At 44.3% G+C, this 25,486-nt stretch overlaps 1 protein-coding gene across 2 annotated transcripts in view; it reads right to left on the bottom strand.

The window, feature by feature from the left end:
• Positions 1-25,486, bottom strand: part of APC (APC regulator of WNT signaling pathway) — a 131,086-nt gene that overhangs the window by 33,995 nt on the left and 71,605 nt on the right. For both annotated transcript variants that reach the window (XM_040421625.1, XM_040421624.1), the window contains exons 3-6: positions 22,602-22,754; positions 8,132-8,216; positions 3,327-3,528; positions 1,840-1,948 (exon numbers count right to left, since the gene is read on the bottom strand). In XM_040421625.1, the coding sequence (XP_040277559.1) occupies positions 1,840-1,948; positions 3,327-3,528; positions 8,132-8,216; positions 22,602-22,736 (531 nt within the window). In that variant the 5' untranslated portion in view covers positions 22,737-22,754. The remainder of the gene's footprint in view (positions 1-1,839; positions 1,949-3,326; positions 3,529-8,131; positions 8,217-22,601; positions 22,755-25,486) is intronic.

Below are 25,486 nucleotides of genomic sequence, written 5' to 3'. Positions count from 1 at the left end.
GGGTGACCTGTGGTTTGCTGAATGGTTGACTTTTTTGGACAAGGGGTGCATCAGTGAGACCCTTTAAAAAACATGGATCTGTTACATGGAAAAATAAAGGGATACTGCACTTTCCACACAGGAAAAAACATGGACAGTCATAAAATTTGACAAAATGTTTGCACTTTTAGGGGTGCATCAAAGGGGGCATAGATGCCTGTGATGAGATCATAGTCCTGCCACTTTACATATCACTAGTCAGACCACACATGGAGTACTGTGTACAGTTCTGGGCTCTTGTGAACAAGGCAGACATAGCAGAGCTGGAGAGGGTCCAGAGGAGGGCAACTAAAGTAATAAAGTGGAATGGGGGGACTACAGTATCCTGAAAGATTATCAACATTAGGGTTATTCACTTTAGGCCTCATGCACACTGCCGTTGTTTCGGTCCGCACCCGAGCCTCAGTTTTGGCAGCTCGGATCCGGACCCATTCACTGCAATGGGGCTGCAAAAGATGCAGACAGCACTCTGTGTGCTGTCCGCATCCATTGCTCCGTTCAGTGGTCCGTAAAAAATATATAACCTGTCCTATTCTTGTCCGCGTTTTGCGGACAAGAAAAGGCAGTTCTATTAATTGCTGTCTGTGCTGTTCAGCAAATTGCGGAACACACACGGACTCCGTGTTTTGTGGATCCGCGGTTTGCGGACCGCAAAACACACAACTGTCGTGTGCATAAGGCCTTAGAAAAAAGACGACTGAGGGGAGATCTAATAACTATGTATACATATATCAGGGGTCAGTACAGAGATCTATCCCATCAGCTATTTATCCCCAGGACTGTGACGAGGGGACATCCTCTGCGTCTGGAGGAAAGAAGGTTTGTACACAAACATAGAAAAGGGTTCTTTACGGTAAGAGCAGTGAGACTATGGAACTCTCTGCCTGAGGAGGTGGTGATGGTGAGTACAATAAAGGAATTCAAGAGGGGCCTGGATGTATTTCTGGAGGGTAATAATATTACAGGTTATAGTTACTAGAGAGGGGTCGTTGATCCAGAGTTAATCTGATTGCCTGATTGGAGTCGGGAAGGAATTTTTATCCCCTAAAGTGAAGAAAATTGGCTTCTACCTCAGAGGTGTTTTTTTTTTGCCTTCCTCTGGATCAACTTGCAGGATAGATAAACTATGGTGATATGTTTTGGTATAAATTTTTAGTATAGAAACCTATGCAACTGGCCTAAGGGTCTGTTCACAAAAGGCAGATTTGTTGTAGAAATGGCTGTGACTAAAAATCAACTCTATTCCTCTAAGTGGAGTGGATTTCTGCATGACCCATTTACATGTATGGGACACTAGCAGATATTTTTGCAACGTGTGAATACACCCTAACGTGTGAATACACCCTAACACCCTATTAATACCTGGAAAAAACATTCTGACTATGGTCTGACTGATATTTCATTTATTACATTTTCTATCCTTATCAAGCTTTCCATATAGCACCATATTTAGCAAAACTCCGCACCACTGTGCATTGGACAACCCTAGAGCAGCGACTCTCACTGTCTTCTCCCTATTCACAGCACATGTACTCTCGACCAAGCAGAGCATGCATGTGTATGGTGGGGGGGGGGGGGTTCAAGATAGCTGTCGGCTATCTAAAGTATATGGCCAGCTTTAGTTAAATAGGACATTCAACAATAGCGACCCGACACACAATATACAATAGACCAAACGTATATATAATAGACTAGTTATATATACACTGTAAAATAGGCTTTATCTTTTGAGAATAGAAAAAAAAAATGCTTGTTTGCATTTCAAGCTATTTGAACTAAACCCCATTTGCTGACACTCACGTTTTCAGTAAGAGGGAGGCCATCGATTCTTTTGGTGAGGTTCTGTAACTGGGCATAGTACCAGTCCTTCTCTTTTTCTTCTTTTTCAAGCTCAGCAATAAGTAATGACCTAAACAGAAAAGGAATATAAATATGTAATGACTGTGGATAAAATGATAGACATTGATGTCATTATAGTACCGGAAATCTATACTCCAGAATAAGCGGGTCGATGACATTTCTGCACAGTCACACACAATTGCCGGCCTGCACTAACAGTACCGAAGCTATTAGTTCTATCTGGCCGTACTAATTTGAACCTACTATATGCAGAAATCATTCAAGCAAAAACTACACGTAGAAAACGTTTCTCAAAAACGCCTACCGTGTGTTCCTGGAAGCTCTTGAAAACTGCTGCTTGGGAACTACCATGCTGACCACGGAACTCAACTTTCAGGGTATGGTGGTTGGCCTTCACTCCGGGCCCGGGCCCAAGCTGCTTTTTCATTTTCCCCCTCCCCAATGGGTTACTTTTTAGATGGCTCTTGACTGGCTGCTCCAATGAGTAGACAATGTAGACCCAAGGAGACCCAAGAAAAGAGTATTGAATAAGGGTCCATTTACACGTCTACAAAATGGGTCTACATCCGTTCCGCAATTTTGCGGAACAGATGCAGACCTATTAATTTTCAATGAGGCCGTAATGTGCTGTCCGCATCCGCACTTCCGTTCCGCAAAAAAATAGAACATGTGCTATTCTTTTCCGCAATTGCGGACAAGAAAAAGGCATTTTCTATGACAGTGCGGAAAATGCGGAATGCACATTGCTGGTGTCCGCGTTTTGTGGATCCGCAAAACACATACAGACGTGTAAATGGATCCTAAGAGGGCGCTTTTGCTGGTATACTGGTGTGCATACACTGCTCTGGCGGGCACTGTAGTAAGGGTATCTATACTTTAGGCATCAATGTTAGGAATTATGTGGATAATTGTGTGTGGTGGGCACAAGAGTGAGAAATTCTGTGTAAATGTCTTTACTGCACTGCCGTTATCTGTCCTATACCTTTTCATGGGCACAATAGTGGGTAAGGGCTGACAGACGGCACTCCTGTGAGGGTATCACATGGCCATAGTGTAGGGAAACTCTGCTGTGAGCACTACCACAAACCAGATTAAAAAATAAAAAAGCGTCAATTTAATGCTACTATTGGAGCAAGGCACAACCACTAATCCAACTTGTATACTGATTAGACTTAAAGGGGTTTTCCGGGAGTACAAGACTGATGACCTATCCTCAGAATTGGTCATCAATACCTGGTCGGTGGGGGCCCCGACTCTCAGCACCTCCACAGATCAGCTGTTTGAAAAGGCCATTATGCTCCATTGAGTGCTGTAGCCTCTTCGTAAGCTAGTGATGCCAACTCTTTCAGTGATATGACCTATGCAATGCTCAGTACCAGGAGTAATGTATTCCCAGAAAAAAACCTTAAAACGTAATTGCTATTTACCTCTCCTTTTCCAGCTCCTCCATGTATCCAGCGCTTTCTCTGCTCCCATTGACCAGCCCTCTCCTTGGAAAAGAACCCATTGGGACTGGGCTGCATTCCCCTGAGTGGCCAGAGAGGGAACCTTCTCTACTTCCATAGGAACGGAGGGACATTTTTGATTTCATCTTGACCCCAGGGAAGTTACTGCCATCCAAATTTAATTCTAAAAATAAATAAAAAAAATTAAAATAAATATGACTTACAATAGACATGTACCACAATGCAATACAAAAACATTCCCCTCTAAAATAATAATAATAAAAAAAAACAACAACAACAACGTGCAATCCAGGTCAGCAGATCCGTGGGAGGGGTGGTGTGAATGTTGCAGTAGTGATGCTAATGTAAAAGTGTGCCTGTATAACGGCTGTATGAAAGTGGCCACAGTAAATGTCTGTTAATTGGAAAACTAGCCACCACCGTCACAGCTCCAGGAGTATTGCATATCCAGGCAGATTCATATCAGGGCTTTAGAAAGCCTAGGTAACAACCCCAGTGGGACTTTTTTGGTTCTCATGCATAACTAATAAAATGGGCACCAGAACATTAAAGGGAACCCGTCATCAACTTTATGCTGACCTCACCAAGGGCAGCATAAAATAGTGACAAAAATGCTGATTTCAGCGCTGTGTCACTCATGAGCTATAAGTAAGTGGTTGCTGAGAACCAGCATCTTAATCATCGCAGCCCAGGCCTCGAAAAGAGTCAAATCTACCTGAGAAGAGTCCTGGTTATCCATAATCTCCTGCCCTCCCCCCCCCCATCTGCTGATGATTGACAGTTCTCTCCTAGAGAGAAGGGAGAAAACTAGGTAGAAGCCTGTCAGTCATCAGCAGGTGGGCGGGAATTCATGAATAACCAGGACTCTTCTCAGGTGGCTGTGACTCTTTTCCAGGCCCAGTCTCCAATGAGTGTGATGTTGGTCCTTGGCAACCACTTACTTATAACTTTTAAATGACAGACGGCTTAAATCAACTGACCTGTCTCTACTTTATGATGCCGTTAGTATGGGCAGCATAAAGGCGATGATGGGGTTTTGATCCCCTCTCAGAACATTCACCTAATGACTCCTTTCCAGATAAGTTTAAGAGGACCTTTCATGGGAATTTCCAGTTTATTTATATACCTTTCCTTGCGGGGTACCCCCCACTGATGCAGACACCCTGGTTGTTGCTTTTTTTTTTTTTTAAATACCACACCCCGATGTGCCCCCCTGTAGTTTTACCGCTCAGTATGTTAATTCTGAGCATCGGTACAGGGAGGAGGAGACGCCAGGCTTTCTCAATGGGAGTCTCCTTCTCCCTGGCGATCCAATCACAGCGGAATGTGTCACAGCCAGGGAGACGGGGAGACGTTTTTTTCTCCCTGGCTGAGATGCTCTTCGCTGTGATTGGATCGCGGCACAGCCCGGGAGAAGGACACGCCCATTGAGAAACCCTGGCCTCTCCTCCTGCCTGTACCGATGCTCAGGATTAACATACTGAGTGGTAAAACTGCAGGGGGGGGCACACGAGTGGCATTTTAAAAAAACAACAACCAGGGTGTCAGCATCAGCAGGGGGTACCCCATGAAAGGTCTTCTAGAATATGTACACCTTTGGGGGCAATTTTTTTTTTATTATTGCATTGCACTTTTTTGGCGCTAAAAATAATTTTTTCAATTGGTCTTTATTCAGCTTTGAATTTCTCTAGTGATAGGATCTTATCTCTGACATTATAAACACCCGTTATAGCTCAATTCTTATCTTACTGATAAGAATGTGGCTTAAATAAGTGTGACTTAAATTACCTTTTAGTAATTTAGAGATAAGGTTTATTAGATGACTGCACAAAGTGAAAAGTGACATTCATACATCTAGACAAACTGTTGTGACAGAACGGCTCAATATTTTTAATAAAGACCAATTAAAAAAAAATATTTTTAGCCCAAAATGAGTAAAATGCAATTATAAAGAAATTGCTGCCAAAGGTGTACATAGCCTTTACATTTGTATTTACTATACTGTGTGGGGAATAATGGGTTATGGGCAGATTTGGGACCCTAAACCAGCTGCATAAGAGTATATATTATATATTTATTAGTTCTAATCACCACCCTTTAACCAAAATAAAAATAAATAAAATAAACATAGGCATCGCTGCATCAGAAAACGCCCATACTAATAAAATATAAAAATATTTATCCCATATGGCGAATGGCATAACGGGGTAAAAAAAATATATATATATAAAAAATGGCCAATTCACCATTTTTTTTTCGTCACTACAAAAAGTCTTACACAACCTAAAATGGCATCTATGAAAAGTAAAGATCGCCCCGCAGAAAATGAGCCCTCACACAGCTCTGTACACATAAATTTAAGGCTACTTTCACACTCTCGTTTGGTGCGGATCCGTCATGGATCTGCACAAACGCTTCCGTTCAGATAATACAACCGCATCTGTATTATCTGTAACATAGCCAAAACAGATCCGTCTTGAACACCATTGAAAGTCAATGAGGGACGGATCCGTTTTCTATTGTGCCATATTGTGTCAGTGAAAACGGATCCGTCCCAATTGACTTACATTGTGTGTCAGGATGGATCCGTTTGCCTCCGCATCGTCAGGCAGACACCAAAACGCTGCAAGCAGCGTTTTGGTGTCCGCCTCCAGAGCAGAATGGAGACGGAACGGAGGCAAACTGATGCATTCTGAGGGGATCTTTTTCCATTCAGAATGCATTGGGGCTGAACTGATCTGTTTTGGACCGCTTGTGAGAGCCCTGAAACGGATCTCACAAACGGAAACCAAAACGCCAGTGTGAAAGTAGCCTTAAAAGGAAATGGGGGTCTGAATACGGCAATACAAAGTTTTTAATATTTTTTTTCAGTATTAAAACACGAGAAAAACTATACAAATGTGGTATCGCTGTAATCATACTCAGAGAATGAAGGGAACAGATCAATTTTACCACATAGGGAACACTGTATAAACAAAACCCCAAAAACTGTGCCGGAATTGCATTTTTTTCCTCCCCAATTACACCCCATTTGGAATTTTTTCCCGCTCCACATTACATCATATGCCATATTAAATGGTGCCATCAGACAGTACAACTTGTCCCAGAAAAAAACAAGCCGTCATATGGCTACGTGAGCGGAAAAATAAAGTTATGGCTCTCGGAAGGCAGGGATTGAAAAAGAAAAACGCAAAAACAGAAAATTGGTAGAAGCACTTATTTGGGTGGCACTCAAATATCTGATAATTGTCTGGTAAATCCGTATAGTTTCAAAAAAATCTATTTATTATTAGTACAAAATAGTCAATCATGAACTTAAACTTTAAAACAGCGATGTTAATTAAAAAAAATGCACAGCTTGCAAATGAAATGCAATTAATAAAGGTAAAAATAAAAAAAATAAATAAATAAGAATAGTCCAAAAATCCAGCGATTGGTGTGTTGCCTATCCACATATGGTTCTCATCAAATCTGATATTAGTGGTACCTTTATAGTGTTTTTAGATACTACGTTGTTGCCAAATGATCAATTTGAGACCTGTGCGGTGTCGATTGTGATAATAGCAATAAAATCGGTATATTGTTAATCTTCTGATGGCTCAAAGTAAAGCAAACGACACTGCGCCAGGCTCATGAGGTACGGTGTAATAAATGACAATTGTATTCCTTGAGTATGGTTCTACACGGATCATCAGTATAGTCATTGGGATAAATAGCCGATCATATAATTGGAAGCCGGTCCAGTACGGTGTAAATGGCTGATTCAGTGCGATGACACAGAGTAACAACAAGCTATACAGTCATCTACTGGTACGTTACCAATCCTGGGGATAGCTGTGCGAGAATCACGCCGGTAAGTAGATGGATCCGCTGACTGTATCCAGCAGATGTTAAATATTCAGATGCAGGCTGATTTCATTGGAGCCTGTTGTGGTCTCTCATTGCTTGATACCTGCTTGTGTGGCTGACTCTGTCCGTGGCGTCCCATGTGGTCACGCTTTAGTGCTCAGGTAGTGGCTTGTGTTCACTCCAAAGGCCGGTGTAGATACAATCGATTTTCAAGAAAAAAAAAAAACGAGCCTTCATAGTATTGGAGTAGTGGTAAGGATCGCGATCAAACTCTATTCACTGCACACAAAATACCAGACGCGTTTCGGAACCATGTGTATCTTCATGAGTGGCCTGATTTACCAGACAATTATCAGATATTTGAGTGCCACCCAAATAAGTGCTTCTACCCATTTTTAACCCAGTATACGGTGGGTGTGCCGTACGGGTTGTGCACCGACCCACGGTTATTTGATTGGGTAGAGCCGCTGGTAATTATATAAAAATTGCCTTGTCCTCTAAGGGTTAAAGAAAATTGAAAGGAGATGACAATCTGCAGATTAAATCCTCTCCACTTCAAGACCTTACTGCTGCTTAGCCAATGGAGAACTTGCATTAATTTGCTGCCAGTTATGCTTGTCCCCAACACATACATTCCGGTCTCAAACCGCTCTACCGAAGAACGTACAGGCCAAGACTGTGTATATGGATGGCAATGTTATATTTCCTAAATAAGAAGGGCAAAATTAACAACTGAATCATCTACTTGCTCCCTCTGCCCTGACTGTCGCAGCCGCACTTGGAACGGCCTGTTTGGCGTTTTCTGTCCGCAGCGAGGACAGATCAGATCATTTCCAGTCCGGGCTGTGCAGATGATGGGTGCTCAGAGATCACCGTATATTCTTTTCACATGGCAGCAATAAACATTGAGGCATTACCTTTTAGGCGTTCCAGGAGATCAATCTGACCGGTCGTGGTCATGGCTTCATCCTCAATGCTTCCTTGCAGCTGTTTGAGAACCTCCTGTAACAGAGAGCGCAGCACAATCAGCAGCCTGATAACCGGCCCAATGCACTCATTGCTCCATGAGCGGCCAGGGTGCACGCAGCACTGCAGCACTGAAACTGGAGATCACGCAGGCTGCTCCTGCGGGACTCTAAACTACACACTAATAGACGATATTGAAGCACTGGCACAAAGCCACTGGCGTCGTTTCACCTCCATACTGATCGGTAAGGCATATTTCAGGCTGAATGAAAGCTTGATGTAATGAGAATTTGACACAAACTCTTCACTTTGAATCAATACTGAAGCAGAGATCAGGGAATGGTCTAACTTGGATTCCTAAATGTAAAGGCCCCCATATACATATGTATAACAAATCTATAGATTTTGGCAGGACTGGCCAACTATCCTATTTGTATGGAGACCCCCTGATTCTCCCCCAGGTGACAGAGGGGAGATAGATGAAGGATGCTGAATTTTAGCCCCTGATCCTTTTGTCCTCGGGGTAGATATCTGGCAGCACTTACTCCCTTTTCCCCCTTCACAATAAATGCATGCTTCTTGCCACAGCAATTGATGGTGTACGGGCACCGATAACCTGCAGTTTTGTCAGGGTAAAGACTGGGCCATTGTCGGCCAATTCATCATTAATGAGCGTTCCTGAGAACGCTCATTAGCGATGATCTGCCACCGATTACAGCTCGTTTATCGGGAAATCCAGACTTTTAAAAGTCATCTTTTGCCGGAGGCAGATTGTGCTGTGTTATCACATTCTGATGCCGGCAAACAACTGGATAGCATTGGGATGAGCAATGGCATAATGATCGCTCCTCCCCAAGCTGTGGAGGAGATCGCCACATGTAATAGTTGCTGTCTCTTCTGCTAGCGGGCAGGCAATTTCTAGGAAGGAGCGCTTCCTACCGCCTGCCTGATTTGGCTGTCTAAGGCTAGTAGCACACTAGCATTAGAGATCCGGTAGGCTGTTCCAGCAGGGGACAGGCTGCCAAACCTCTGTGCACCCCGGCATTTCTGGAGGTTTGTAAGGCGCCGTCCGGTCCCATTCACTATAATAGATCCGGCCACATTCAGCAAATATGCACGCAGCCGATTCTTGACATATTTGCTGGAATGCAGCCTGATCTCCGCCAGTTCCCATTATAGTGAATGAGACCAGATGGAGCCTTACAAACCTCTGGCAGTGCCGGAGTGCACAGAGGTCTGGCAGATTGTGCAACTAGCCTAGTACAGCCTTAAAGGGTTCTCCAGGTAGTAAAAAAATTAAAATACTTAAATATTATTTTATAATAAATATAATCACAAATACCTTTCATTACTTAGAATGGCTTGTTTTGTCTAGGGAGCAATCATTTGGAGAAATTAAATGGCCGCTTTCCTATCAGTATACACAGGAGGAGAAGTTACTTCACCACAATGAGCCATAGTGCTGCCTCATCCTCCTCTCTGCTCTGCTCGTCAGGAATCATGATCCTGAATACAGGTGAATCTCTGTGGAATGGAGATGATGAGGAGACATAAGAGGAGGGTGAGGTGTGGCTGATGAGCAGCAGCAGTTGTATGCAGTATTCATTACCACAGTCTGTCCTGTCCGTCCTCTCTGTCCTGTCCGTCCTCTCTGTCCTGTCTGTCCTGTCTGTCTCCTCAAACTAAATTCCCCAGAGATTCAGCTAAAGTTCTTATCATCTGTATTCAGGATCATAATCCCTGACAAGTAGAGAAGGAGGAGGAGGAGGATGAGGCAGCTCTTTACCTCAGTGTTGTAAAGTAACTTGTCCTCATGTGTGATCAGGACATGTTTTGTGTGAACTAATGTGACAGCGGCCATTTTGTTTCCCTTGATGATTGCTCCCCAGACAAAATGAGCCATTATAAATAATGAAAGGTATTTGAGAATATATTTATAATAAAGTAATATTTTCATTTCCTTAATTCCCGGAGAACCCTTTTAAGGAAGCTTTCACACAGTCACAGTGTTTGGTCCGTGATCTCAATCAGAGATTATGAGTCAAAACCAGGAGTGAAGCCTCCACAGAGAGAAGGTAGAATGTAAAGATCTGCACCTGTTCTGTGTTTTTGACCTGCAACTGGTTATGGTTCACAATCACTGATGAAAATCACTGATCAAACACTTATTATGTGAAAGTGGCCTAATCCAAAAAGTGGCCATAAACATTTGATTGAAATATGTTGAAGTAGCTTATAGATGGATAGATAGTAAAGATTCAGCATAACTTGATTTCTACTCATTAAATCCCTATGCTTAGTCTATGGGTGGTCTGATCGGTGATTGACAGTCTTCCCTATATGAGAAAGAGCAAGGATTAAAAGAGTAAAATACAAGAGTTAGGCCTCATGCACGCAAATTGCGGATCCGCAAAACACATATGCCGGGCATGTGCGTTTGTGGATCGCTATGTTCTGCCCTCTGTTAGAACTGCCTATTCTTGTCTGCAAAACGGACCACAATAGGACATGTTAAAAAAAAATTACGGGGCCACAGAATGGACGTAATTGAAATGAATGGGTCCGCATTTAATCTGCAAAAAATTAGGATTGGGTGCTGACCAAAACCACGGTCGTGTGCATGATTCTTTTCCCACAAAAAATAAAAAAAATTAAATACACACATATATTTTGTATACAAAAAATGGAAAAGTAAAAAACATATACTCCTCTTCTACTGTGACATGCTGCCGCCACATTACACTCCATGTTCCCTTTAACTATAAAATGTCTAATTCTAATCTGTCACAATTTTACACCAGAGAACGACTACAGGGTAAAATTCCCCGTTTCCGGTCTTACTTAATTTTTAAAGACTTAGCCTTGGTTCCGATCATCCAGACCAGGGCTGAAATCCTTTCTATGTGCGTTCTCACAGAAATGTGCACGGCACAGCTGCAGACTGGCACACAGCGGCTAATCTGTACCGCCATTATACTGCCAGACATTTGATACCAGCAGTTGTCAAAATGATTTTGGTTACTAGTCAGGAAGCATGGAATTAGGCTACAGGAGACAATCCTGCCCTGTTCCTCCAGCATCACTACAAGTATGGCAGAAATGTTCTGCTGCATTTTTTACAGCTTAAATAATAAAAAATAAGCAATTTATGTCACTAGCAGAGTCATGTTCCCCCCATATGGCCACGGTATGGGTGATGCTGATGTCTGTGGTGGGGTGGGGGCAGCTGGGGATCTGGGAGGTACCTAAGGTAATAAAACTGCAATGATTTGTGTTGATGTTAAAGGTTTTAAAACTTTCTGATCTAAAGAGATCCTTATTTGTGATCGGAGAGTAAATGAAGCTTCTTGTTCACTAGGGGGCGCTACATCCCAATAAAAGAGGGCACATACTGAACATCTATATGGGCCAATGTTCAAATTCAATATTCCTGCTCATGGTAACCAGGTCAATCACAGCACAGAGGTATGCCCGACGGGTCTCACAACTTGTCACAATCTCAAATGCATCTCGCAAATCTTGCAGACTTTTTTTCAACAGGGCAAAATATAGCAAATAGATGTTTCCAACCAGATGTCCAATAATTATTGGTTGTAGCACACAAATCAACAGTATCTCCATTTTTACAGGCCATCTATAAAGCGGCTGCGCATATTGGAGACCTCTGATTACCTGACTGTACAAGCGCTTGTGCCCAGGCAGCTGCTACACTTCCGATATCTGAGGACCGGATAACACAGCAGCAACTGCACTATACTTGTGCTCATCTATATCTTCTAAATAAGACAGGATTCCTACAGGAGGTCGAACTACATTTTTTCCAGAAGAATAAAAATTGTCCTCTGACCATTTTTGAGGAGTATTTTTAGGCTACTTTCACATTAGCGTTTTTTTGCGGATCCGTCATGGATCTACAAAAACGCTTCCGTTACAATAATACAACCGCATGCATCTGTCATGAACAGATCCGGTTTATTATGTCTTCTATAGATATGACGGATCCGTCTTGAACACCATTGAATGTCAATGGGGGACGGATCAGTTTTCTACTGTGCCAGATTGTGCCAGAGAAAACAGATCCGTCCCCATTGACTTACATTGTGTGTCAGGACGGATCCGTCTTGCTCCGTACCACATCCTGGAAAGAAAAATGCTGCTTGCAGCGTTTTTTTGTCCGCGATGGGGACGCAACCAAAGAGAAGGGAATGCATTTTGGTGCGCTCCGTTTAGTTCAGTTCAGTTTTGTCCCCATTGACAATGAATAGGGGCAAAACTGAAGCGCTTTCTTCTGCTATTGAGATCCTATGACGGATCGCAATAGCGGAATTGAAAACGCTAGTGTGAAAGTAGCCTTACCCGAGAAGGAGTATGAAAGTTGCAGTAATTCAGATACATAATACGTAGCCTACATTTGCTCACTCCATCTGGAGTCTCTTTTGCAGACTTGGTCAAAAATACCGGACAAAAAAGCCTTGTATACAGGACTTTTGTCTGCTAAAAAGACAGGATCCCTAACAGACTCCATCATAGTCAATGGGGTCTGTTCAGCGCTGTTCCTGTCCGTTAGGCTGGGTCCACATCACATTTGTCACACATTTAATGGACACAAAAAACGTGTACGTTAGAGGATGCCTCAGGCAGATGCCATACTGTGGCATCCGTCAGTATAAAGTACCATTGTATAAGGCTACGTGCACACGAACGTTGTGTGTTTTGCGGTCCGCAAATTGCGGATATGCAAAACACGGATGGCGTCCGAGTGCATGCCGCAATTTGCGGAACGGCACGGACAGCCATTAATATAACTGCCTATTCTAGGACAGGTTATTTTTTTTTTTTTTGCGGACCACGGAACGGAGCAACGGATGAGGAGAGCACAGGGAGTGCTGTCCGCATCTTTTGTGGCCCCATTGAAGTGAATGGGTCCGCATCCAAGCCGCAAAAAGTGCGGCTCGGATGCGGACCAAAACAACGGCCGTGTGCATGAGGCCTAAAACAAACAAAAAGTACCAAAAAACATGTTTTCGCTGCACTTTGCAGGATGGAAAAACGTGGTACACTACACGTTCCGATCCTGCAGAGTCCTGCAAAAAAGTATAGATTTTTTTACAATGGAACTCTAAGGTGACAGATGCTACAGTATGGCATCTGAATGAGTCATCCGCTATATGTACGACATGTGCCCGATCCAGCACTTCTGTTATTTTTGTTGCTCTGCTTATCTAACAGAGCGGAACAACAGAAATAAATAGCGGTGGTGTGCATGTGCCCTAAGAGGTGAACCAATACTATGAGGAAATGGTAGCCAAATGATAAACTCAAGTCCAATATGGTGGATCCTCCCTGTACTTTATCACTTGTCTATAATAGCTTGCTGTGCATTCACTATACATTGCACTACAGACATACATCTGGACGTGTGTAATGATCATACACCGCACTACATACATTACACCCTGCGCTGTCACCTTGTTCTGCACTGGATGTCCAGGCTGTAGTTTTCCACCAAACTTCAGCTCCACTGCCACCATGTTCTCTGGTGTCCTCGGGCACAGCACACTATACCCCCCTTACTCCTGAGTACAGCGCCAACCTGGGAGCTAGCCCCCCTCCTTAGAGGTTCTGCCAGCCGACCCAAATCAACCAATAACAAAGCCCCTTGCTGTACAGAGCTTTGTTATTGGTAATTTCAGGCACCGGCAGCATAGCTGCTCTGCCCCTGCCGTTCACAGTGCACTCTGCGCTGAAGAAGGGCAGGGCAATGTCTAAGGCAGGGCTGGCCAACCTGCGGCTCTCCAGCTGTTGTAAAACTACAACTTCCAGCATGCCTGAACAGCCTACAGCTATCAGTCCACAGCAGGGCATTGTGGGAGTTGTAGTTTTGCAACAGCTGGAGAGCCGCAGGTTGGCTATCCCTGGTCTAAGGCATATCGGTACGCCTTAGACTTTTTCCAGAGAGTAAAATGTCCTGAACAGGCATCTATGACGCTTGTACAGGCGTTATTGCGACCTCTGTCTACAAAGTCAGGGGAAAACGGGGAAAGAACAATGGACTGAAATAGATGTCAGAAATAGATGAGAACTGTAGTCTGTTACCCCCAAGAAGGAGCACATAGAAAGCAAGTTTAAAGAGGACCTTTCACTACTTTAAAAACTAACCATATCAGTGGGCAGAGCGGCGCCCAGGGGTCCCCCTGCACTTACTAGTATGTCTGGGCGCCGCTGGGACTCCCAGGCTATGAGCTGTGCGCTACGATTGGCCAGCGCTGCAGCAAGGGACAACCCTAATACAAAAACTCCGCCCCGTACAACAGAGGGAGCTGCACACACCGGAGCCTATACCGGGCGAACAGAGCGGCGCCCAGACATACTGGTAAGTGCAGGGGGACCCCTGGGCGCCGCTCTGCCCACTGATATAGTTAGTTTTTAGTTTTTAAACTAGTGAAAGGTTCTCTTTAAGATAAAAAAAAAAACTAAAAAACATTTAGGATGCAGTATAAGGCCTCTTTCACACGGCCGTTTTTTTTTCCCGTTTACTGGCCGTTTTTTGCGGTCCGTATACGGTCCGTATACGGAACCATTGATTTCAATGGGTCCGCAAAAAAAACGGAATGTACTCCGTATGCATTCCGTTTCCGTTTTTCCGTTCCGTTTTAACATAGAACATGTCCTATATTTGGCCGCAAATCACGTTCCGTGGCTCCATTAAAGTCTATGGGTCCGCAAAAAAACGGAATGCATACGGAAGTGCATCCGTATGTGTTCCGTATCCGTTCCGTTTTTTGCGGATCCATCTATTGAAAATGTTATGCCCAGCCCAATTTTTTCTATGAAATAACTGTATACTGTATTTGCCATACGGAAAAACGGAACGGAAACGGAAACACAACGGAAACAAAAAACGGAACAACGGATCCGTTTAAAACGGATCGCAAAACACTGAAAAAGTCATACGGTCGTGTGCAATAGGCCTAAGGCCTGTGTGACACAAGCGATAGAGATGTCAGGATCTGTTCAGGGGCAAAAAACAGATGGTTTTCAATGCAAGTTTTCGGCTTCTTTCACACTTGCACTGACAGATCCAGTTGGCTGTTCTGGCCGCAAGCTGCACTGATGGACGGAAGCCTCCGTTTTGTCCGTGATTGCTCTCAGCGTTTCAGTTTTTCCCGCGAAGGTGCCGTTTTTGATGCGCTTTTCACGCACGTGAAGTAAAACTGAACAATAACACTCAACATCTCCCAGCAACCATCAGTGAAAAAAAGCATTGCACCCGGATGTCTTCCGTTTCTCACACAGTCCTATTCACTTCTGTGGAGCCAGAGCTGCGTGAAAGACGCACAATATAGAACATGCTGCAATTTTTCATGGACGCAGAGATGGTGCGTGAAAAACTATGCTCATGTGCACAGACCCACTGAAATGAATGGGATTCAGTGAAACCAATCTCATCTCAATGCTGTGTAATAAACCTGCAGCAGAAGTGATCTATAAAGCAGACTTTTAGGTGATGTCCACATGGGACAGAAAAGCTGTACGCCAGTGTGCGGCAAATCTGCAGCGTTTAACAGTACCAGCAATATGGATAAGATTGTAAAGGAGTTCTCTGGGATTTTCATGTTGGTGGCCTAAGTCATCAATAGGAGTGTGGCGGGGTCCTACTTCCAGAACCCCAGCCGATCAGCTGTAATGTGGCTTGCAGAAATCTATGGGCTTGCAGAAATCTATGGGCTTGCAGAAATCTATGGGCTTGCTGCTCCATTCAACTGAATGGAACCAATTTTCAGTCGTGGAATTTTCTGCAGCAAAATCTGCCGGGTGTGAAGGCACCCTCATTCAGTTTATAATGGGCTTCATGCACAGGACTGTACTTTTCATCTGTGTGCCATCTGCATTTTTGAGGATAACACACTGACCCATTCATTTCTACTGGGTCAAGCACACATTCATATTTTTCACATATCCATGTAGCCTTTATGCAAATTATAGAACGTGTCCTATTTTTGCTCATATTGCAGACAAGAGAGGGAGAAGAATGGGAATGCACATGAAAGGCATCCATATTTTGCAGAATGAAATACAGACACAGCCGCGTGCATGAAGCCTTGCAAGGACATGATCCATGCTTTATGCTGCACTTACTACAGTATAATACATATATGTACAAAAAAAAAAAATCACAATATTATATTCATCATCAACGGTCCAGCTGAACACATTCATACAGATCCAGCGCAACTACAACTTCCCCAGTATAAATATTTCATACCAGTTCCTTTCAGACTTCTTTTCTACAGCCCAAGGAAACCAACCTTGAAGAATGAGGATATCCTGCCTCGCTGCCATTTACAGGGTGATGGGTCTACATTTTATATTTCACTCAACATAGTTTATGTAATATAAACCAAATCCAGCCTGCCCTTCATTATGTGGTTTCCCTAGAAAAGACCCAGAAACCAAAAATAACTGGCACTGTGTGCACAGCGAGATTTAGGATCTGCTTTAGGGGTTTGTGAACCCAGATTTAGGATCTGCTTTAGGGGTTTGTGAACCAAGCGCTGCATGCCAAAAAGGTGCAGATGTCCTTCAGAGAAAGCCATAGACGCTACGGCCGGCAATCTAAACCGACAATAATAGACTGAATTTAAACAGATTATTTTTATTAGGTAGTATTTAAAAAGAAAAGTCTTCAGAAATTGCTCAAAAGTGTTTCTGATGGACTGATGCTCATTTTCAAAGAAGCCAATTTGCAGAATCTTCTTACAATAAAGGCTATACACACCTTTAGCTGCAATTATTTTTATTATTGCATTATAATCATTTTGTGCTAAAAATATTTATTTTCAATTGGTCTTTATTAAAGAAATGCCGTTGGCCCTGCCCTGCCGTTTGGCCATACAGCCTTTTACGACCACATATGGGGTGTTTCTGAAAACTACAGAATCAGGGCAATAAATATAGAGTTTTGTTTGACTGTTAACCCTTGCTTTGTTAACGGGAAAAATGGATTAAATGTGGCAAAAAAATAGCTGTTTTGGCACCGTTTTTATTTTATTTTTTTGACTGTTCATTTGAGGGGTTAGGTCATGTGTTATTTTTATAGAGCAGATTCTTACAGACACGGCAATACCTAATAAGTCTACTTTTTAAATTGATTTAGGTTGTACACTATAAGGCTACTTTCACACTAGCGTTCGGAGCGGATCAGTCTGATGTTTCATCAGACGGATCCGCTCCGATAATGCAGACGTTCGCATCCGTTCAGAACGGATCCGTCTGCATTATAACTTAGAAAATTTTCTAAGTCTGAAAGTAGCCTGAGCGGATCCGTTCAGACTTTACATTGAAAGTCAATGGGGAACGGATCCGTTTGAAGATTGAGCCATATGTCTTCAAGCGGATCCGTCCCCATTGACTTCCATTATAAGTCTGGACGGATCCGCTCGCCTCCGCACGGCCAGGCGGACACCCGAACGCTGCAAGCAGCGTTCAGGTGTCCGCTCACTGAGTGGAGCGGAGGCTGAGCGCTGGCAGGCGGATGCGTTCTCAGTGGATCCGCCTCCACTGAGAATGCATTGGGGCCGGACGGCTGCGTTCAGGACCGCTCGTGAGCCCCTTCAAACAGAGCTCACGAGCGGACACCTGAACGCAGGTGTGAAAGTAGCCTAATATCCTTTTTAAAAAAAATATAAAATTTTTTGTATCTCCATAGTCTGAGAGTCAGTTATTTTTTATGTTTTTAGCCAATGGTCTTAGGTAGGGGCTAATTTTTTGCGGGATGAGAGGACGGTTTTATTGGCACTATTTTGGGGTGCATATGACTTTTTGATCGCTTGCCATCACACTTTATGTGATGTAAGATGACAAAAAAAAAAGGCTTTTTTTACTGTGTTTATCTGAGGGGTTAGGTCATGTGGTATTTTTATAGATCACGTTCTTACGGACGTGGCGATACCTAATATGTATACTTTTTTTAAATTTATTTTAGTTTTACAAAAAATTTTGTTTTAGTGTCTCCAAAGTCTGAGAGCTATAGTTTGTTTGTTTTCTGGGCGATTGTCTGTCGCCAAATAGAATTAAAATTGGGGAAGGGGATTATAAATTTAGTACTCCATAGAAGTATGGTACTCCCTGAAGCAAGTCAATGCAGAGGCCCAGATGATCGGGGCACGCGTCACACGGAGTAGTGGTATCCTTACGTATCCCCCTCCTGTGACACACTCTGCACTTTTTTGGGGTCCGTCCCTTCTTTCCATTATGGGGGACCACACCTGGAAAGTGTTGGCCAGGGACGATCCGGGCGCCTCCAGTTCCCGAGGTACTCCGGCCTGCTCTTTCCCGGTCAGAAAAGATCAGGGCCTTGAGGACTGCCTCATAGAACTGAAGGAATTTCACTGTGTTGCCAGCGCTCCGGGACAGCACAAAATAGTTGTACAAGGCAACCTGCACCAAGTAGACCGCAACTTTTTTGTACCATGCCCGGGTTTTGCGAATGGCGTTATATGGCTTGAGGACTTGATCAGAGAGATCAACTCCTCCCATATACCGATTGTAGTCAACGATACAATCGGGCTTGACCTCGCACAGGGACTGGGGTGATGCTGTTACCGTGAATTGTGGACAGTACAAGGACATCCCTCTTGTCCTTATATCTGACCAGCAACAAGTTTCCACTGGTAAGGGCACGGGTCTCACCCCTGGGATAGGTACCTGGAGGGGGTGGGTAAGGAGGCCGCGTTGATTTTTCCGCACGGTCCAACAAGCGGACGTGGATCTGGCTGAGAGAGACTGGAACAAGGGGATACTAGTATAAAAGTTATCCACGTACAGGTGGTAACCCTTATCTAGCAGTGGGTGCATAAGGTCCCACACAAGTTTCCTGCTAACACCCAGAGTGGGGGGACATTCAGGGGGTTCAATACGGGAATCTCGCCCCTCGTACACACGAAACTTGTAAGTGTACCCTGAGGTACTCTCACAAAGTTTGTACAGCTTCACGCCATACCTCGCCCACTTAGAGGGAACATACTGGCGGAAAATGAGTCTCCCCTTAAAAGCAATGAGAGACTTATCAACAGCAACCTCCCTTCCAGGTACATAAGCCTCCAAAAATTTGGCCCTAAAGTGATTGATGACCGGCCTGATTTTCTACACAGGATCACCTCAGGGGGGACATGCTGCATTATCTGCATAATGCAGGCATTTCCGAATGGCCTCAAAACGGGAACGTGTCATGGCCATACAGAAGAGTGGGGACTGGTAGAGGATGTCCCCACTCCAGTAATGCCTGACACCGTTTATTTTTTTTTGTAGGCCCATGTGCAGCACGAGGCCCCAAAACGTCCACATCTCGGCTGCACTGACCGGTGTCCAGCCACCAGACCTAGCCAAAAAGGAACCCGGGTGTTGAGCGATGAACTGTTAGGCGAACAAATTCGTTTGCTCGACCATCAGATTCACAAAGTGGTCACTGGAAAAAAAAAATATAATAATCATATTCAGTGAAGCCCACTGTGGGAATCTGGATTCCTGGTTGGCCAACAAAGTCAGGAATCACAGGCTCAAAATGCTCTGGGGTACACCAGACAAGTTCACCGGTAGGGAGCTCAGGTGGACTTATCTGGTGGGCCGGAAAACTAGTACGAGCCCCTGGGGGTCTAGGGTCGCGCAGATGAGTGCGCTGTGGAACCCAGACACCCGATCAGGGTGAAGCACAAAAAAAGAAACTCCCCCCCCCCCCCTTCCCTAAACTATCCCTCAGTCTCCTAATCTAACCTTTCACTAAACCTGTCACTAATAACTTTTGAGTGCCAGATGGCACTATGGTGGCTCAAGAATAGGTATTTATATTGCCGACGCCAGTTCCGTAAATTGCGGAAGGCAACGCGGACGGCTTCCGTTTTTTTTATGGATCCCGGGTTTGCGCACCGAAAAAAAACGGAACGGTCGTGTGCATGAGGCCTGAGGAGAACAAATGCATAATTTTATGTACTACTTAACGAAGTTAATGTATGGGAATATTGACCGCTAAATCCAAGACTGAACATAGCTGAGGAAAGCCAGTCGCGTAGAAAACACACACAAAAAATTATATAAATGAGCAAATTCCTAAGAACACAGGTGGATTAGAAATGTGTGTAATACTGATTGTATAAGGAATTACAGAAGATGAAATGCTAAATATATGTGTATAATACACACACTTACAAGACATATTGAATGCTCACTAATACATCAGCACACTTCCCAAAGGAGGGCAGAAGATGGGCAGATCAATACATAGTTATCTAGCAGGAAAAGAAGTGAACGATATGTCTCAGAGGTGAGGGAAATGGCGAGAGGGAAAATGTAAAACCACTTAATTAGGGTCCATTCACACGTCCGCAAAATGGGTCTGCATCCGTTCCACAATTTTGCGTAACAGGTGCGGACCCATTCATTTTCAAATGGTGCCGGAATGTGCTGTCCACGTCCGCGTGTCCTATTCTTGTCCGCAATTGCAGACAAGAAAAGGCATTTTCTATGAGAGTGCCAGCAATGCGCGGTCTGCAAAATGCGGAACGCACATTGCCGGTGTCCGTGTTTTGCGGATCCGCAAAACATATACGGATATGTGAATGGACCCTTATATTGTAGTAATGTTCTGGATTTTATATTAATAATAAAAGGAAATCGGCAACTAGCAACTGAGTAGCCCAAAGACCAAAAAGGGAATGTGTCACCTTTTATGGGGTTGTGCAAAAATGAAGATGACTTATCTGCTTCCTGGCCTTCTCCTGCAGGCCTGCAATGCTTTTCTGGACTCCATCAATGTCAACATCCGGTTTGACATCGCCGCAGCCATTCACTGGCCATGGCGGTGTCCAGTTCCCCTTGAGTCATGTGACCATTTGTCATGACATAAGAGAAGCCTTTCACCATCAGTGATTGGCTGCGGCGATAAAAAAAAAATGGATGCCGATATCAATGGAGCCCAGCGGAGCATCGCAGTCCTGGAGGAAAGGGAGTGTGGCGTGCCAGGAAGCGGGTAAGTCATCTTCCCTTTGCAGGTTCAGCAGAATGGGGGTGGTTTGCAAGCGCCTCTGCACTGGGTCCTGACGTCATATGTAGAAAACATAATGGGGGTCATTTATTAAACAGAGATACGCCTAAATTAAGTGTATTTTGGGCATAGATTGCTGCGCAAAGTGCTGCCAAGCAATAGCTCTATAAAGATGGCCCTATATCAGGGGTCAGCAACCTTCGGCACCCCAGCTGTTGTGAAACTACAATGTACATACACACGTACTGAACGGCCACTTTATTAGAGACAGTTTTTCAAAATTGGAGCTTCCCTGTATGGAAATTAGACAGGTGACCCCAGAGTGCAGAACAAAATAAAGTGAGCTAGTTTTCTGTGGTTCAGTTTCAGTATGAATCCACAATAGAATGGGAAAATTGAGGAAGGCATGGTCATGTACTAGACTAGCCAGGGACATTATCTCAAACACTGCCACAACTGGCGATTTCTCACGTTACGGCATTGAGAGTACACGGAGAAACAACCAGAGAAAGAGGATCCTGTAGACTTCACAACTCATCAATGAAAGGGGTCATAGGAGGATGTGGAGAATCGTTCTGCTGAACAGGAGGTGCGGAGTGAAGAAAATGTATCCGAATACAACTCCAAGCTCCTAATGTGTCCAAACATATAAGTCATCGCTCCTTAGCATAGATGAGCTATAACAGATGACCAGTCCGAATGCCAGGTCTGTGTAAGGGCTAGAGACAGGCAAGACCCCAGTGGGCAAGGGTGCAAAAATTGGATCAATGAGCAGTGGAGAAGTATCAGAAATACGAAACCCGTCCTGTTAGGTGTCAACAGCTCAAGCTGGTGAAGTTATGGTGCTTTCTTGGCACACACTAAGTCCTCTTATATATGTGGGTGGACATTACCTAAGCACGGCTGCCAACCAAAATTCATCCCTTCATGGCTGTTTACCCTATAGAAGGACACTTTCATCGGGACAAGGTGCCACAAAGGATTGGTTCCAGGAACATGACAGTGTGTTTTCCTTGCTTCTCTGGCCTTCACAGTAACCAGATATTAACCCTACAGAGCATCTCTTGGACAAGGTAGAACAGGCCGTCCAGAGCATGTAATGTAACATGCATCTCTTCTCTGTCCTGTCCGCATGGACCAAAATGCAGAATGATTAAGCACCTAGCGCAACGGTTCTGAAGGCCAAAGGAGGTCCAATACAATACTAGATGGTTGTTTCTAATAAAGTGACCATTCAGTATGTACATCCCTAGCCTCCACATAGATAACGCAAGCTCTACAAAAAGAACAGCTAGCATGAATTTAGCATTCTAGCCTACACAAATGTAAATCAATGCAGGTAACGTAAGAGGACTTTTCGAAAGCACTGCTCGTCTTCATACCTTCATGTTTGATGCTTCAGTCTCAAGTTTTGTAAGATGATTTGAATTATCCTCAAGTTCCTGTCGAAGGTTTGTGTTCTCCATTTTCAGCGCCTCCACTTGCTTTAACAGCTGGTCATACGAAGCAGCAGCCATGCTGGGCTACCCCCACGTCTGCAGCAGAGAAAAGTCAAAACAACAATTTAAGTACGGTGACCCGATAGTCAATCATAGTGACAGAAGGTGATTGTGAGGAACATGTTCTAAGGCCTCGTGGACAAGACATAACAGACATAACGATAAAGGTACGGATACCAAGTGATGGACGCCCCTTCCCAAACATACAAAATGATGGAAACCACAAATTATAATAGGTGGACATTGTGTTTTAATTGACAGATGATATAAAATTTGCAATCTGTGGCGAAATGGGGGTTCACATGAATACTTGTGAGCGTCATTGGGGTTAAACAGGCAAAGGAAAAGTAGGTCACTGCCGACATCAGACTTTAAATTACCTGCTTCAAAATGACAGCTTAAAATTTGCAATTTGAAAAGCACTGTGCTAAATAATCCCAAAATCCTTTATCTGTGGCAAGCAATCCGCTCAAAATAAGGACAGATCAAAAGAAAGAGGGTTAACATCGCTGTAGAATGACAGCAGATTTGGAGTCTACTTTATCAAGGCACTTCTGACTTTGGCTGGAAAAACTGTCACAAAAGTGTGATTCCAGCTTGAAAGGGGTTTTCTGGGATTTTTTTTAACTGAAGACCTGTCCAACACCCTGTACCCCCGTCGGTCAGCTGTTTGAGACGGTGCGTCCTTCTCTCAGCTCCCCAAGCACAGCGCTGTACATTGTATAGTGGCTGTGCTCGGTATCGCAGTGCCTAGGCCATGGGACAGATGAACCTGATGTCAGATGCCCCAGTCAAAGCTGCCAGTGCCTTCTCAAACAGGTCGGTGGTGGTCTTGGGTGTCGGATAGGTAATCAGTTAAAAACTAGGGGTGCACCGAAATGAAAATTCTGGTCCGAAACCGAAAATTCAGGATGCCCTTGACCGAAAACCGAAACCGCCTTTTTGCCCAAATACTTTTAAAATACTTTTTTTTTTTTAATGATTTTATTAATAATTCTTTTTCATGAATGAAATTCATCTGTGGGTGGCGCTGTTATGGAGGGGGGGATATGTGCACTGTTATGGGCACGGTTATGGACAGTGCACAGATCCCTTTCCCCATAACAGTGCACAGATCCCTTTCCCCATAACAGTGCACAGATCCCTTTCCCCATAACAGTGCACAGATCCCCCCTCCCCATAGCAGTGCCATAGACCGATCCCCCTACCCATAACAGCCCCGGCCCTGCTGCTCACAGCAGACTAATCACTCACTGCATCTTTATTTTACCTTACAATCGTGACGCTCCAGTAACAACTCTGCAGGCAGAGCGGAGGGCGGCGTAACGTCACTTACTCAAGTGACGCACCTGCTCCGCCCACTTTATGAATGAAGGAGGCGGAGCAGGCGCGTCACGTGAGTAAGTGACGTTACGCCGCCCTCCACTCTGCCTGCAGAGTTGTTACTGGAGCGTCACGATTGTAAGGTAAAATAAAGATGCAGTGACAAAGTAAACCACCCGCCCGGCGCGGGTGACAAATCCCACACCCCATATTTTCTGCCGATATGTACCAATATCGGCCGAAATGGATTAGGCACATTTTCGGCCGCCGGAATTTCGGTGCACCCCTATTAAAAACTGCAGGAAAACCTTTTAAAAGGAGAATCTCCATTTGTACACATGACCGTAATTTTCATTTGTGTGTTATGTGCATTTCTTTTGGACAGCACACTGACCCATTCATTTCTATGGGGTCATGCACACATCAAGTGTTTTTTTTATTTTTTTTTGCGGATTCGTTTTTTCTGTTCCACAGATTGTAGAACATGTCTTATTGTAGGCCAATAATTGTATATTTTACGGATCGGTAGTCTGTGGGCCGAAACATGGACATGGCTGTGTGCATTCTAGGCCTTATCTGTATCACCCCCTTTACAAGGCAAGAGAGGATGTGAGAGCAGGCAAGCGAGAGAAAAAATGCTTACTTTTGTCATATACATTAGAGGGGTTGTGCCGCTTCAGCAAATAGCATTTATTAGGTAGAGGAAGTGAAGCCACTTATATTGTTATTATCCATTTTGCTTGCTGGATTCTTTTTTCCATCACATTAATCACTGCTCGTTTCCATGGTTACAGACCACCCTGCAATCCATCAGTGGTGGTCGTGGTTGCACAATACAGGAAAAAGCACCAGCCTATGTGCGCTCCCACTGTCCCAGCCACAAGAGAGGCCGGCGCTTTTTCCTATAGTGTGCAAGCACGGCCACCACAGCTGGATTGCAGGGTGGTTGTAACCATGGAAACGAGCAGTGTATAATGTGATGGAAAAATTAATCAAGCCAGCAAAGGAAGCAATATGGATAACAATTAGTAAGTGCCTTGTATTAAAGGGGTTGTCCGGGTTCAGAGCTGAACCCGGACAAACCTCTATTTTTACCCAGGCAGCCCCCCTGACTCCGATGCTCTCCTTTGCGCTGCGCTAAATCGCGCAGGGCAAAGGCTCTTTTGTTTACAAAAACACACTGCCGAGAGGAGGCTTCCGCCCAGCAGTATGTTCGGTGACGTCACCGGCTCTGATGGGCAGGCTTCAGCGCTGTCCTAGCCGTTTTACTGGCTAGAGCAGTGCTAAAGCCTGCCCATCAGTGACGGTGACGTCACCGGGCTCCCTGAGCAGCCGGAAGAAGAGGCTTCAGCGCTCCTGCAAGGGACCCGGTACCTCACAGAGTCTAAAAAAAACTTCACTTCCGGCGAAGAATATAAGAAAATGGGACTTCAGAAACATGTGGA

The sequence above is a fragment of the Bufo bufo genome, chromosome 2, assembly GCF_905171765.1.
Source record: "Bufo bufo chromosome 2, aBufBuf1.1, whole genome shotgun sequence".
In the NCBI taxonomy this organism is placed as follows: domain Eukaryota; kingdom Metazoa; phylum Chordata; class Amphibia; order Anura; family Bufonidae; genus Bufo; species Bufo bufo.
This window is presented reverse-complemented; position numbering and strand designations above follow the sequence as displayed.